Below are 13012 nucleotides of genomic sequence, written 5' to 3' on the forward strand. Positions count from 1 at the left end.
TTTGGGCAAGGTCTCATTTTGAAATTCTGCAGGGAAACAGCAGGAGAGGAAACTGGTAACACATTCAGGAGTTCAGGGTGCTGCATGCAAAGAGCTGCCATGGCACAGAGGGATAGTCTGGGATCCAAGCATCTCCTTTCGATTTAGTTTCAAATAAATGAACCCAGCACTAACAAAATGTAGAATTTTGTGTTTCATAACTTCTAATTTAGCCCTGTTCAATACAGAGCTTCTTCAATTAACCCTTTTCAGTTGCCTAGGTATTTGTTGGCCTTCTCTGGTTTGGTTATGTTGGGCTTTGCTTATTCCATTCCTTCCAGGTTCACAGGTCCATCAGCTGCTGCTGCAGGAGATAGCTGGACAGGCTTCCAGGTTAGGTGTTATCAATAGAGGTTTGTTAAGTTTATGTTTCTAGGTTATTAATTCTTTATGTAGCTAAAATAGTAACGTTTACTCCATGCTTGTGCTGGGGAAATAAACTAAAGATGCCAAAGCAACTGGAGGGAGGAGAGAAGGATCATCTTCAAAGAACTGCCTTATCCCATCACTTAATTTTTTTTTTTAATTATTTACCAGATCAATTTATTTATGTCTAGGCAAGGGCAGTGATTCTGGGGAAAGAACAACAGCTTTCCTTTGGGAACATTAAATGCCAAAACAAAGTCAGAGTTCTGGATGAACCTGCAGAGCAGTCAGGGTTGTGTTGCGAGGGGATCACCAATGCAGGTGGGTTTGCAATAATTCCCTGAGAGCTTTGGGAGTTCTGTCCTTGCTCAGGTGAGCAGCAGCAGCTCAGCAGGGAAATGGCCAAACTGAGGATGAGGAGCAGCAGCCCAGCAGGGAAATGGCCAAACTGAGGATGAGGAGCAGCAGCCCAGCAGGGAAATGGCCAAACTGAGGATGAGGAGCAGCAGCCCAGCAGGGACATGGCCAATCTGTGAGGATGAGGAGCAGCAGCCCAGCAGGGGAATTACCAGTCTGTGAGGCTCAGTGGGTAAGGAGTAGAGCAGAGTGAGCATCCAGACCCCTCCTGGAGGACAGAGCCCTGCTGGCCCCAGCTCCTTGTGGTGCTTTGCACTGCTCAGGGCTGTGCTGGGACAGCTCTGGGATGGACTCTGGCCCTGGGAATTCCTCTCCCAGCTCTCAGCAGTGACCAGCTCCCTCCTGAGCTGTGCCTGCACTGGAGGAGCACAGGGGAGGTGCTGCTCCCTGGCTCTGAGCTGGGATTCTGTGCTGGGCTTGACAAACCTCTTCCTTCTTCTGGTTGCCCTGTCTGGAAGGCTGGACTGGAACCAGGCTTGTGGCATTCTCAGAGCCTCTGTGTCACTGCTGGTGGTGGCAGAGGGATGTGGGTGACCTCAGCTGGGCACAGGGAGGCTGCTGGGAAGGGGTGCCTCTGTTGAGCAGTTAATTGGCTCCTTGCATGGCTGTAGCAAGCTGTTGACATCACTGTCCTGCCTTCCCTCCCTTCCCCAGGGAGCAGGAATGGATTTGGGCAGGGAAGTGCTGCAGTTTGCAGCCAGCTCTGGGTGACATTTGTCTGCAGCACTATCCAGGTCAGTCAGGAGGGGCAGGAGCACTGATGCTGGCAGGAGGGACAGTGGTAGGAAAGAGGCTGGGGAGGAGCTGCCCACCTGCCAAGAGCCCCATGTTATGTTGAGTTAATGACTGATAAGTTGTTCTTTATGCTTGGCTCGGTTGCCCTGATAAGATGTGTTTCCTTTCTCTTGAGAAATAAATACCTTGTTGGGGTGGCAAGGCCCTGCAGTTATCATCCAGCAGATCTCACCAAAGCAGAGGGAGTATTTTCCTGCAAGGACATAAGATGTCCCCATGTCAGGACACCTGGCTGAAAACCAAGTTCTTTTTCTTTGCTGATGGTGCTGCTGGATTCAGTTCAGAGAACACCTTCTGCCTGTCTTGCCAGAGGCTGGTGGAGCTGTAGAAAGGACAGGGGGGCGCCTTTTCCTCCAAATAAAATCTTTTATACTTACAAAGGAAAAAGGAGGCAGACTGCAGCAGAAATACTTTTTAAAATGGACAAATGTTATATCCTGGGTAACCTGCTGAGTACTCTGGGCTCTCAACAGCTGTTAAAGCTTCTTGTTTATTCTCCCCATCCTTTTTCTCCTCTCAACCTGCAGAGGTAAGAAATGTGGTTTTCCTGACATTCAGAAGGGTATTTCCTATTTCTGCCAAACCTGGTCTCTTGCTCCCTTCCTGAGCTGGTAAAGATGGGAATTTCAATAGTGATCAAAAGGAACTGAGCATTTGAGGAGACAGCAGTAAATGGAGAGATAGAGATTCTGCTTTCTTCAGAGCAGTCAGGGAATGGAGAGATTGGATATTCTGCTTTCCTGAGAGCAGTCAGGTGTGGTTGCTGCTGGAGGGCTGTGACCAAGCAGATTCCTTGGACAGGGAGCACCCAGGAGCTGTGCTGTGTGCAGGGAGCAGTGTCAGAGCCCCTGATCCTGGGCTAGTCCAGGCTCCTCTGTCCTCCTCCTAACCCAGTGTCTGTGGCTGCCTCCTTCTGCCAGGGCTGTTCTGTCATGGTTCCTCAGGAATAACTGCAGGAGCAGGGATGGAGTTTGCTGCAGGAGACTGCTTGGGTCACAGGGAAATGCACCCTGTGGGCACTGCTGGGCTCAGTCCTGTGGCACTCGAGGCATTTTGGCTGATCAGAAATGTCTCAGTGGAATCAGCAATGTCCAATTTGTGCTGGTTCCTCCATATTCTGGGAGTCCAGTGCAGCCCCATGGCCATGGCTGCAGTGTGGGCTCAGTCCTGTGGCACTTGGGGCATTTTGGCTGAACAGAAATGTCCCAGTGAAATCACCAGTGTCCAATTTGTGTTCCTTGACACTCTGCTTGTCCACTTGTGTGCAGTGTCAGCTCTGCAGGGAGGGTGTGAAACATCTGCAGGGCAGATCTGTCCCTCAGCTGGGCTGGCAAGGAAGGGAATGAGCCCTCTGTGGGATGAAAAGGGCTGATGGCAGGAAGGATGGACAGTTATGAGACAGGACAGCAGAAATGATGGTGGTTTGACATAAGCTCTTCCCTCATCTAGATTATTTACCAGAGCAGTGGATATTATCAGTTCCTTCAAAATGAAACTAACTTGGAATGCACATTTTACTGAAGGAGGTGAACATCAAAAGGTGTCCATAGAGCTGGAACTTGGCAAACGGAAGAGAGATTTAAATGTCTGTGGGAAAGAGATCAGATACTCCTCTTCAAATTTACCTAGCCTTATTATCTTTAAATTACTTTTTATGCAGGTAATTAAAGAGCCTTTTAAGACAACTAGAAACCAATAATTTGAATATAGCATGTTCTTTGAGTTGCTCTACAAAAAGCACCTCAATTTTGTTTTAAGATAGATATTCTAGAACCTGTGAAAAGGCTTTCTGTTCTTTCCGACTTTATTTCAATACTGTTTACTAACAGAAATGTTTGTTATTTTTTTCTTTTCCCAGACCTATTCAGGGCTGTTCTGTGTAGTCATAAATCCTTACAAGAACCTCCCAATTTATTCAGAGAACATTATTGAGATGTACAGAGGGAAGAAGCGCCACGAGATGCCACCACACATTTACGCCATCTCCGAGTCTGCCTACAGGTGCATGCTGCAAGGTAAGGAGCATCTGGGCTTGGACACTGCCTGGCCACCCCTCATTGTCCCTGCAGCTGGGGTTTGCCATGTGCAATTGGGGTTTTAAAGAGGGGAGAGAACCAGGTTTGTAACTCACTGAGATGCACCAGCACAGCCAGGCTGGGCCATTGCTGCTCTGGGAGTTGTGGCAGAAATACTTTGTTCCTCAAAGAAAAGAGCTAATTGCATGCCCAAAGATGTTGTGCACTGGCTCTGGATGAAGGAGGAGTGAAAGAGTGGGGTTGAAAAAGCAGTGCTATAAAAGTGCTGGTGTTTGGCAGCTGCCAGATAATCCGAGGTGACAATGCAACAATGGGGGCTTGAGTTCAAAAAGGGGTCAGGGAAATACTTAACTTGGAGGAATTTCTGTCTTTTTCTGCTGACTGATGTGTGTCTGTAGCAGAATAGAGTGAGTTCATGGAGGGCTCATGGTTTGAATTTTGGCTTTAAGGCTGTGCTGGACAAACATGAAAACTGAATCTGATGTGACAGAAATGAGCATGTGCTGTTGAACTCACACACTTGCTTTTCTGACACAGGATTTTGGAAGCACAGCTCATTCCAACACTGATTCCTGTTTAGGGGGCTGTTGGAGGTGTGGGGACAGCAGCATGTTGTGTGTGTAACCACCTTGCTCTCCACACCTTGCTGGTGTCGTCACCTGAGCATTTATATTCCACACCTGCCTGAGTGGACCAAGTGAAAGCCCAGAATTCTCTTCCCCTCCTTCCAGCCTAGTTTGGGCTGGAAGGAGGGGAAGAGCTGTTTGACCTACTTCACACAAACTGAGGGAAAGCTGTTTCTGCTGCCAGGTTAAACCATTTAATTGTTAACTTTTGGTTTTTTAGACACTTTAAATACATCACACAAGTCTTTGTTTCTTGATTTGTGACTTTGTCTTTAGAGCTGCTTAATAATCAACTGCAGGTTGCTGAGTGTCCTTTCACCTCAGCAGAGCTGTGCCAGCAGAGAGGTGATGCAGGGACAGGCAGAGGAGCAGCAAATTGGGGCCACCAGGAGTTGTTCTGCTTCCCATGGATACCTGGGGCTCTGTTTTCATGTGTTTTTGTCAAAGAAACTCTGACTTCTTGACCAGAACAACAACCTCTAACAGCTCAGATCAGAGCACCCCTAATAAGTGCATGTGGAATAATAGCAGGGCAAACCTTAAGATTTATTTTAAGGAGTTTATTGTAGCAGTCTCAAGTGGATTGTGATTAAGTGCTTCCCAGTCTGAAAGCACCTCTTGAAATGGTCTCAAGAATGCACTGAAATGTCCTTGAGCCAAATGTCCTCTAATAAAGTAAGTCAGTGTCAGCAATAACCACACTCCAGGTGCTCCATATATTTGCTCACATACCCTGCTGGAATTCATTTGTATCTCTGGAGATCCTGCTACATGCAGAAATGTTACTATTTTTGGAAGGTGGAATTAAAATAAATGCACATAGTGATGTATGTTTGGTTACAGTCCTCTTTTCTTTCCTTCTGATGCATGGAGGTTTATATTTTGTATCGAATCTCTCTGTGCTTGCTTTTTGGTTTTGATAGCCTGAGTTCTCATCTTAACTAATGAAGGCATAGCTTGGAATAAGAGTGGATGAAACCCGTGCAATGGGATCCATTATTTAGGGAATAACTTGTTTAAGGGTAACAAAGTCTGTGTTTCCAGTGCCCTTCATCTGTATGGAGTCACTCCCCGTTTGTTTTAGGCAGCATTTGCAGGAGTTGGTGAATTTCCCATTGATGATTTGTCTGCACAGGTGCATTGCAGGGATAAATAAAAACTCCAACCCAGGCGTGAGTGCTGGTGAGGGGGAGCAGTGAGTGTTTGTGCCAGGTGGAGTGGGGGGCTCTGCCACTGACCCTGCTGCAGAGACACTTCAGGGAACTTTGTCTCCATGTAAATAAAACTTGCAGCTACAACAACCAAGGTTTTGTAGTCGTTAGAGCTCCAAATAATATTTGTCTAAACAGTAACACATTATTCAGTTTGTTTCTGGTTATCAGTGGCAACACAAGGTCAGCTACTGAGTGTGCCCAGTGCTTGGTGAGGATGGGTTTTCCCTATCAAGTATTTAACACAATGTGCAAAATGTCCCTCATTACTCCTAACTCTGCCCTGTGTTTTAGTCAGCACTCAGTCTTCAATGCAACAGAGAATTTGTGTCAGGAAGTTTTGCCTGGTAGAAATGTGTCTGTAACCATTAGCTGGGTTAATCAAAGCTCTTCAGATTAATCATCAGAGGTGTCTGCAAGCATTTATGTGCAGCAGAATCCTTGGCCGGGGTGCTGTTGCTGATAAGTTACTGACACATGCTTGTAAAAGTGTTGCTGTGCAGTTCCTGTCTGTTCTGTGCACATAGCTGGGCTGGTACATAGAGAGAGAGGAGTTTTTCCAGGATTATTGAAGTCCTGCTTCTGCTGCTGCAGCATATCCACAGGTTCCTTTTGATAGGAATGGCTGCTGTGTTTCAGTGTTTGACGTCTGAAGTTTAATTATTAGGATTCAGACCTGAAATTGAAACCATAGGAATGCAATTCCTTTGGAGAATATGACCTTCCCCTAATAGAAATATCCTGGCCACTAATCTAGATTAATGAAAGTGGTTGGCTGGATTTTTCTGGCCTGTTCAGTGGTATTTTGTGCAGTATAATCATGTTTATTTTCCTTGCAGCTAATCACAAACTACTCATTTCCAGGTGTTTGTGAGCTGTTTACTGTGATTAACAGGATACCTGGACCTGAGCTGTGACTCTGAGCAAGCTGATTCCTGAAACCACAGTTTTACTGTGCTGAGAGTTGGGCACAGTGAGTAAAGTGTTACTCAGGCTCTCAGTGCTTTCATGCCTCTAATTCAGAGCATGGAGACTCACAGCTCAGCTTCCAGCTTCTGCTTTGCTGAGGTTTTGTGTGTTTAAATAAGAAAATGGAGATTTTAATTTAGATTATGAAAGCAAAGGGTTTTCTGGTCAGCAGAACTGGTGTGTGTGCATCTCCATAGTTATTCCTTGTGTTGAGCATTGCTGGAACACTGAATTTTCCTGAGCTGGGGATACAAAGGAATCCCTGCAGTTCTCCATGTGTGCTGTGGCGGAAGAGTGTGTGTGGAAGCATTGCTGCCTGCCAGCCATCAACCCCTGCTCTGTCCTTCACCCCCTGAATAATTTCCTATTTGGGGGCACCTCCTGCCCCCCTGGCTGCCCAGGCCAGCCCTGCCTGTGCCCTCTAGGGAGGGAGGAATGGCTGGAAATGTGGGGCAGTGCTTGCCAAAGACAGAGGGCAGGGGCTGGGGGAAGAGTCTGACACACAGAATAGATCTGAGAGCCCACTTTGGAGGGGATGGACTCCCCAGGCACACAAAAGGATTTCTGGGAGGTGCAGGGTTGCTCTCCATGGCTGAGTGTTTCAGATGAGCAGGTTCTGCAGGGAAAAGCAAACTCAGGCAGTGCAGGGTGTGCTGAGTGCTGCCCTTGCAGCAGCAATTGCATTAAAGATTGAGTTGAAGGAGCTCTTGTTGGAGACAGGCAGGGCCTGGGCTGCATTCTAGTTATGCCAGTCAGGGTTTCTCTTCAGGAAAAGCCTCATTACCCAGTGCCTGACCGCAGCAGATAGTAACCTGCAATTCAGCTTTCCAGACTGGATTTCCCCTCTCTTTCCACCAGTAATTATTTTTCAAAGTGCTGTGGTGGTAGGGTGTTACTTCACAGGTGGTTTAGTGGATTTCTGCTGCACTTTCCCTTCATTTCCCTGAGGGGGAGGAGGTGAAGCAGGGAGTACCCATGGCCAGGGGTGATGGGCTGGAGCAGAGCCCAGCACTGGGGTAGGGCTGAGCTGGCCCCACACAGCATTGCTGACATGATCATAAGGAATTGCTGTCCTAATCCCTGGGACAAGGTTGACCTTAATTCTGCTTGGTTATACAATTTGCAAGCCTTGCTAGTGTTCTTCAGTCCTGCCCAAAATTATGGGCCATGAAAATTTGCCACAGAGCAGGATTGTCTTTGAGAAAAAATGAATTTTCTAGGGCTGATAGGGCTGTGACAATACTTTACCTGCGAGGGAGATTTGATTGTGCAAAAGCAGCACTCACAAATTTTCCTCTAGTGCTTTTTCCACAGCTGACTTTCTCTTTTCCCTCTTCCCTTCCAGTTTTCCCACTAGATTTCTGGAGGAAGTGTGGCTTTGTTTTATTGTGCCTGTTTATTCAGTGACATACAAGTGCTTCAGAGGAAATATTGAGGAAAACTTTTTGACTTTTTGCTGCTAAAGCCCAGCTTGCCTGTCAATATTACTCTTGTATAATTATGCTTAGTCTCCTTTTTATCCTGTTTCCCTGAGGACATCTTGATGAGCACCAAATTAGCACTGATATTTTAGGCCTGCCTTTAATCCTGTTGCAGAGAAGGTTTATCGGAAACAGCCTCAGAGGGGAAGGGAACACTTGGTGTTGGAGGAGCCAGAACTGCCTACAGGTGCAATGCTTCTGCCTTGAAAACATCTTCTTGAGCTATATTTGTAGTTAATCTTGATTTAAGTCCTCCCTTGGGGGCATAGCCACCCCCAGCTACGGAAGACAAGAATTGAAAGTAAAATAAGACAATTTTTTTCTTTTAAAGGTCTATTAAATCTATTAAATAAAAATGAAAGGGGGAAAAATTGCTCTGAGACTGGAAAAGTTGGGAGTGATGGTTGGTGTTCTCTGTTGTGAGGAGCAGATGGAACCTGATAAATGTGCCATGAATGTTCTTGGTGTTTTCACTGCATCTTGACTTCCCAAAAGGGTCCCCAAGGCCTTTTAAGGAGTTACAGAGTGCAGGATGATGATCCCAGCAGAACTGGCTGCTTGGTAAATGTCATGTGAAGGATTTATAGGTCCCTTTATGGTTACATTGAGAATTCTGGGCTTTCACTTGGTCCACTCAGGCAGGTGTGGAATATAAATGCTCAGGTGACGACACCATTAACATCCAGATTGCTTGTACACCTCCAGGAGTGTCACATGCAGTGTGTGCATGGCTGAGTGCAGGGAGATTCCTGAAGCAGGAAACACAGTAGAAAAAACTGAAATCCATCATGCTGGAAGTCTCCTGCCTCATTATTTTTGAATTTGAAGTAGAATGATAAATACTTCTGTCAGCTGAACTTGTTTTGCAATATTTCATCTCCTTCCCCTCACCTTTGTGTTCTGGCTATTGGTATTAAACCTGTGGGATTCAGGGGCTGGGAGTTGTCAGGATTGAAATCACTGCACTTTGCTTGGCCAGCTGTGAATGGCAGCAGGTACTTACTGAGCTTACACAATCTAGTTCTAGAAACTGCATTTTAAACTTTTTTTGTTATTGTTGGAAAAGTTTTAGTGCTCTGCTGACCTTTGTCCTTCTCTGTGTCAAAATGTGACTGAGTCCCTGTTTGTTGTTCAGCTCAAGGTTGGGCACTTAATTAGCAATGATGACACTTTCAGTGCACAGCTCTCTCTGAAGGCTTAATTGCTTGGAAGTTGACATCTTTTTTATGTAATTTCAGTAACTTTGTTGTATTTACAAATGTCACAAGGGTGACAATTGTTACATAAGGAATTTTTAGTTTCCTTGGTGCCTGGGTTTTCTTCCCCCTCCTGAGGTGCAGTGCTGCAGTAGATGAGCCACTTCCATGGGCTTTTTTGGTTGATATTCTGAGCAAGCAGAGATTACTTTAATTTTAAAACTTGCTATGCAAGCTGGCCTTATAATTGAATTGTGACTGTGCCTACAGACAGGAATTCAAGGCTAAGTGCTCCCAACTTGGGAAATCATTCATGAGATGAATCATTTTGTGTGATCACTCAGTCAGCACCTGCTCCTGCGCTGAAGCTTTCCTTTAAATTAAACTCCTTTTATTTCTAGGTAGTTGTGAAATGGCTAATTTGCTCCTGCTTGGCCCAAGCCTGGGATGACAGGCACAAGCAGCAATGCCTTGATGTAACAAAACCTCCAATGTGCTCTAATCTCGGCAGCAGCGTGAGAGCTGTGCTGGGCACAAAGCTGGGGCTTGTCAGAACTGCTGCATTCCTGGGCTGCTGAGCTGGGAGTGCAGCTATACTGCCACTGCCAGCACTTGCTGCAGCTCCTTTTTCCTCCCCTTCCTCTTAAATTTGTTGGTTTTTGGCAAGGGAGCGGCAGAGCAGGATTTATCCCATGGCCAGTGGGGAGAGGTGAGAGCTGCTCTGTCCTGCTCCTTGTCTGGGACCCCAGAGGTGGGGACTGTCCTGCTCCTTGTCCTGCTCCTTGTCCTGGATCCCAGCAGCACAATTGCCAATTTCTGTCTTGGTGCATCTCCAGCCTCCTCTCTCTTGTCCAGGATTGATGCTCTCAGGTGTTCCTGGCAGGCTTTGGAGCCTTCCTCAAGGACTCAGGGTTGCAAGGTGTTGTGCATCTGTTTCAGAGAAGAAGGTGAATAAAAGCTCATGGCTTTCTGGTCACCTTGGGCCATTCAAATTCACCCTGTTCTAGGGCTTTTTCAAAGCCATCAGATGGTGTGGAGAAGGAAAATGCAGAAGAAAAAGCAGGAAAAAATAGATGTCTACCTCTTTATGTGTATCTGCTGTGAAGTTGCTCAGGGAAGTTCTTGCAGAGAATTGGGGGAAAATAGCAGGAAATCATTCTCTGAAGGGTTAGTAAATGGAAAATACTGAAAATAGAAAATTTACAAGAACTAAATCCTTGATCTCAGAGATGGAATAGTTGATGGACTGTGCTGCACAAAAACATTTGGCAGCAGAGCAGCCAGATGAGAGCTGCTGGAGCCATCTCTGAGGGTCCTGCTCAGAATCTGGAGACCCCTGTGCTCATGATGAGCTTTGCAAAAGGAGTTTGATAACAATCCTAAGCAAAGGGGGCTGTAAGCAGTGTGAGGAAAGGCCTTCATATGGGCAGAGAAGTGGTTAAAGATTGGTCAATCCTTCCCATTGTTTTGTGCTTTTTGTGGTTTGGGAGTTGCTGCTGCAGACCCTGGAACCTGCATTCCTCTGTTTGTGCTTTTTGTGCATGAACATCTTGGGAAAGATGAATTCCCTTGGTAATGCTGGAGCTGCTGCTGCTTGAGCAGGAGCTGAAGGGATGAGGGGTCTGGGGACATCTAAAAGCAGCAGTGGCTGTAAATCAGGTAGAGAGTGTGAGGAGTGAGTGGGAAAGGGATCCATCTAAGAAACATTTTTGCCATAGACTGGACACATTTTCTTTCTAATACATACAATCTTTTCATAATACATACAATCAATGTATAATAATGTAATACTTTTAGAATACATAGACTTAGAATGCCAAGCACAAACACAGGTGAGAGCCCACATGCAGAGCTGCCTCCAGCTCAGGCAGGACTTGGAGCTGCTGGAGCCAGGCCAGGGGAGGCTCCAGGTTGATGCTCTGAGGACTGGAGTTATTCAGCCTGGAGAAGAAAAAGCCCTGGGGAGACCTTAGAGCCCCTTCCAGTGCCTCGAGGGGCTCCAGGAGAGCTGGAGAGGGACCAGGGATGGCGTGACAGCACATAGGGGAACGGGTGTAAACTGCCAAAGCTGAAGTTTAAATTAGAGATTAGGAAGGAATTGTTCCCTGGGAGGGTGGGGAGGCCCTGGCACAGGGTGCCCAGAGCAGCTGGGGCTGGCAGTGCCCAAGGCCAGGCTGGACAGGGCTGGGAGCAGCCTGGGACAGTGAAAGGTGTCCCTGCCATGGCAGGGGTGGAGCTGGAGGATCTCTAAAGTTCCTTTTTAATGTGCACTTTGTACAGCCCTGCTTTGAGCAGAGAGGAAATGGAACAGGAGACATTGAAAGAACAACCAGAATGAACAAAACTCCAGTAAGGAAATGACAATTCAGGTCAGATGTAACAGGAGTCGTAAGTGGCAGAGGCAGAGGGAATGGGGAGCCTCTCCATCCTTCTCTTCCTATGCAGGAACAATCATTACTTGAAATTTGCAGATAATGTGTCCAAAACACCAAAAAGAAGCAAATTTTTTAATAGCGGAGCTAAACTCTGTGCCTCAGGATGTAGTGGGGGCTTAAAGCCTGGGTGAGGAACACATGGACAGGAGTGCATGGATCAGGAGTACATGAACAGGAACACATGGATCAGGAAACTGGAGGAGGGTTTGGTGGCTGCCATGAGTGTCTGTGCCTGGCCTTGCTCTGGGGGGTGATCTGTGCCCTGTATGTGGCTGGACATAGCACTAAACCATGCCCTGCAGTGGCCCTGCTGTCACATTGCTGTCTCTTCAGTGCAGTTGAGGCAGGATGAAGCAGCTTGGGAAGAAGGTCATTGCAGTGAGAGTTGCCAGTCCCCTTTGTTGAGTGGTTGGTGCTTGGTTGTTTGTTTGGAAAGGAGACGAGCAGAAGTTAAACGAGTGAGCTTACATGGCAGATCTTAAAGCTAAAGGGCCTCCTTGAGTCATTCTCTCAGTGGACAGTGTAATATTTGTCTAAAAAGAATTATTCAACATGGGAAGTAGAACAACTTAAGCACGGCTGATGGAGAATGGAAACCACTGCTGTGCTGAGGCTCTGCAGTCCAAATAAACCCTGTCCAGCCTGTGGCTTGCCAGCTCCTACTAATCTTGGGTTTGTGCTAAGCAGAATGCAAATAAGGGCTGAAATGTAAGTGTGGGGATGGCCTATGTGGATTTTCATTTCTCCTGGGAGGGCTCCTTGTGTGAATGAAGGGCTGGAGGAAGGCAGGGATCTGCTCCCCTGTGTGCCCATGGCTCTGTGGGTGTCAGAGCAAGTCCTGGCAGCTCTGGCCAGGGCACTTTTCCCCTCTGGATTGTCTCTGCCCTTTAGCTGAGCTGCTGAAACCCCTGTGAGCCCCAGGGCACTGAGCTGGGCACTGTGGGCATCAGGAGCCCTCACCCAGCCCATGGAGCTCCCCTAGTTCTCTCCAGACTGCAGCTGCCCTGTGTGCTCTGCTTATCTCCTGAATCACAGCAGATCACTCTCCCCAGAGCTGCTGGGATTTGTTGGGTGAGCAGTACGTTACCCATGAACTGCTGTTCACAAACACAGCAGCTCTGCTGCAATTTCTGAATTAATTCTGCTAAAGCTTCATTAATGGTCGTTAATAAAGGGAGTGAGAGACTGACAGTGAAAACTAAACCATATTTGAGGTTCTTCCAACTTAATTAGGGCTAAAAAGTCAAACCAAGTGCCAGTTGTGGCTGCTGTGGTGGGGAATGCTGCAGTGGGCAGGACAGAGTCCTGTTTGCTTTGTCCTCTCTGCTGACTCAGCCCTGGCTGCCAGGCTGAGCACGTCACACTTTTCTCCTCAGGAATTTGGGGAATTTCGGGCTAATGTTGCAAATACCTCTCTCGTGATTTGTGATTTCTAAACCAG

The 13012-nt window shown here is 47.0% G+C and overlaps 1 protein-coding gene across 4 annotated transcripts in view; it reads left to right on the forward strand.

The window, feature by feature from the left end:
• Window positions 1-13012, forward strand: part of MYH10 (myosin heavy chain 10) — an 84754-nt gene that overhangs the window by 10116 nt on the left and 61626 nt on the right. For all 4 annotated transcript variants that reach the window (XM_064728813.1, XM_064728815.1, XM_064728814.1 and 1 more), the window contains exon 3: window positions 3476-3632. In XM_064728813.1, the coding sequence (XP_064584883.1) occupies window positions 3476-3632 (157 nt within the window). The remainder of the gene's footprint in view (window positions 1-3475; window positions 3633-13012) is intronic.

Source organism: Zonotrichia leucophrys, chromosome 18, assembly GCF_028769735.1.
Source record: "Zonotrichia leucophrys gambelii isolate GWCS_2022_RI chromosome 18, RI_Zleu_2.0, whole genome shotgun sequence".
Taxonomy (NCBI): domain Eukaryota; kingdom Metazoa; phylum Chordata; class Aves; order Passeriformes; family Passerellidae; genus Zonotrichia; species Zonotrichia leucophrys.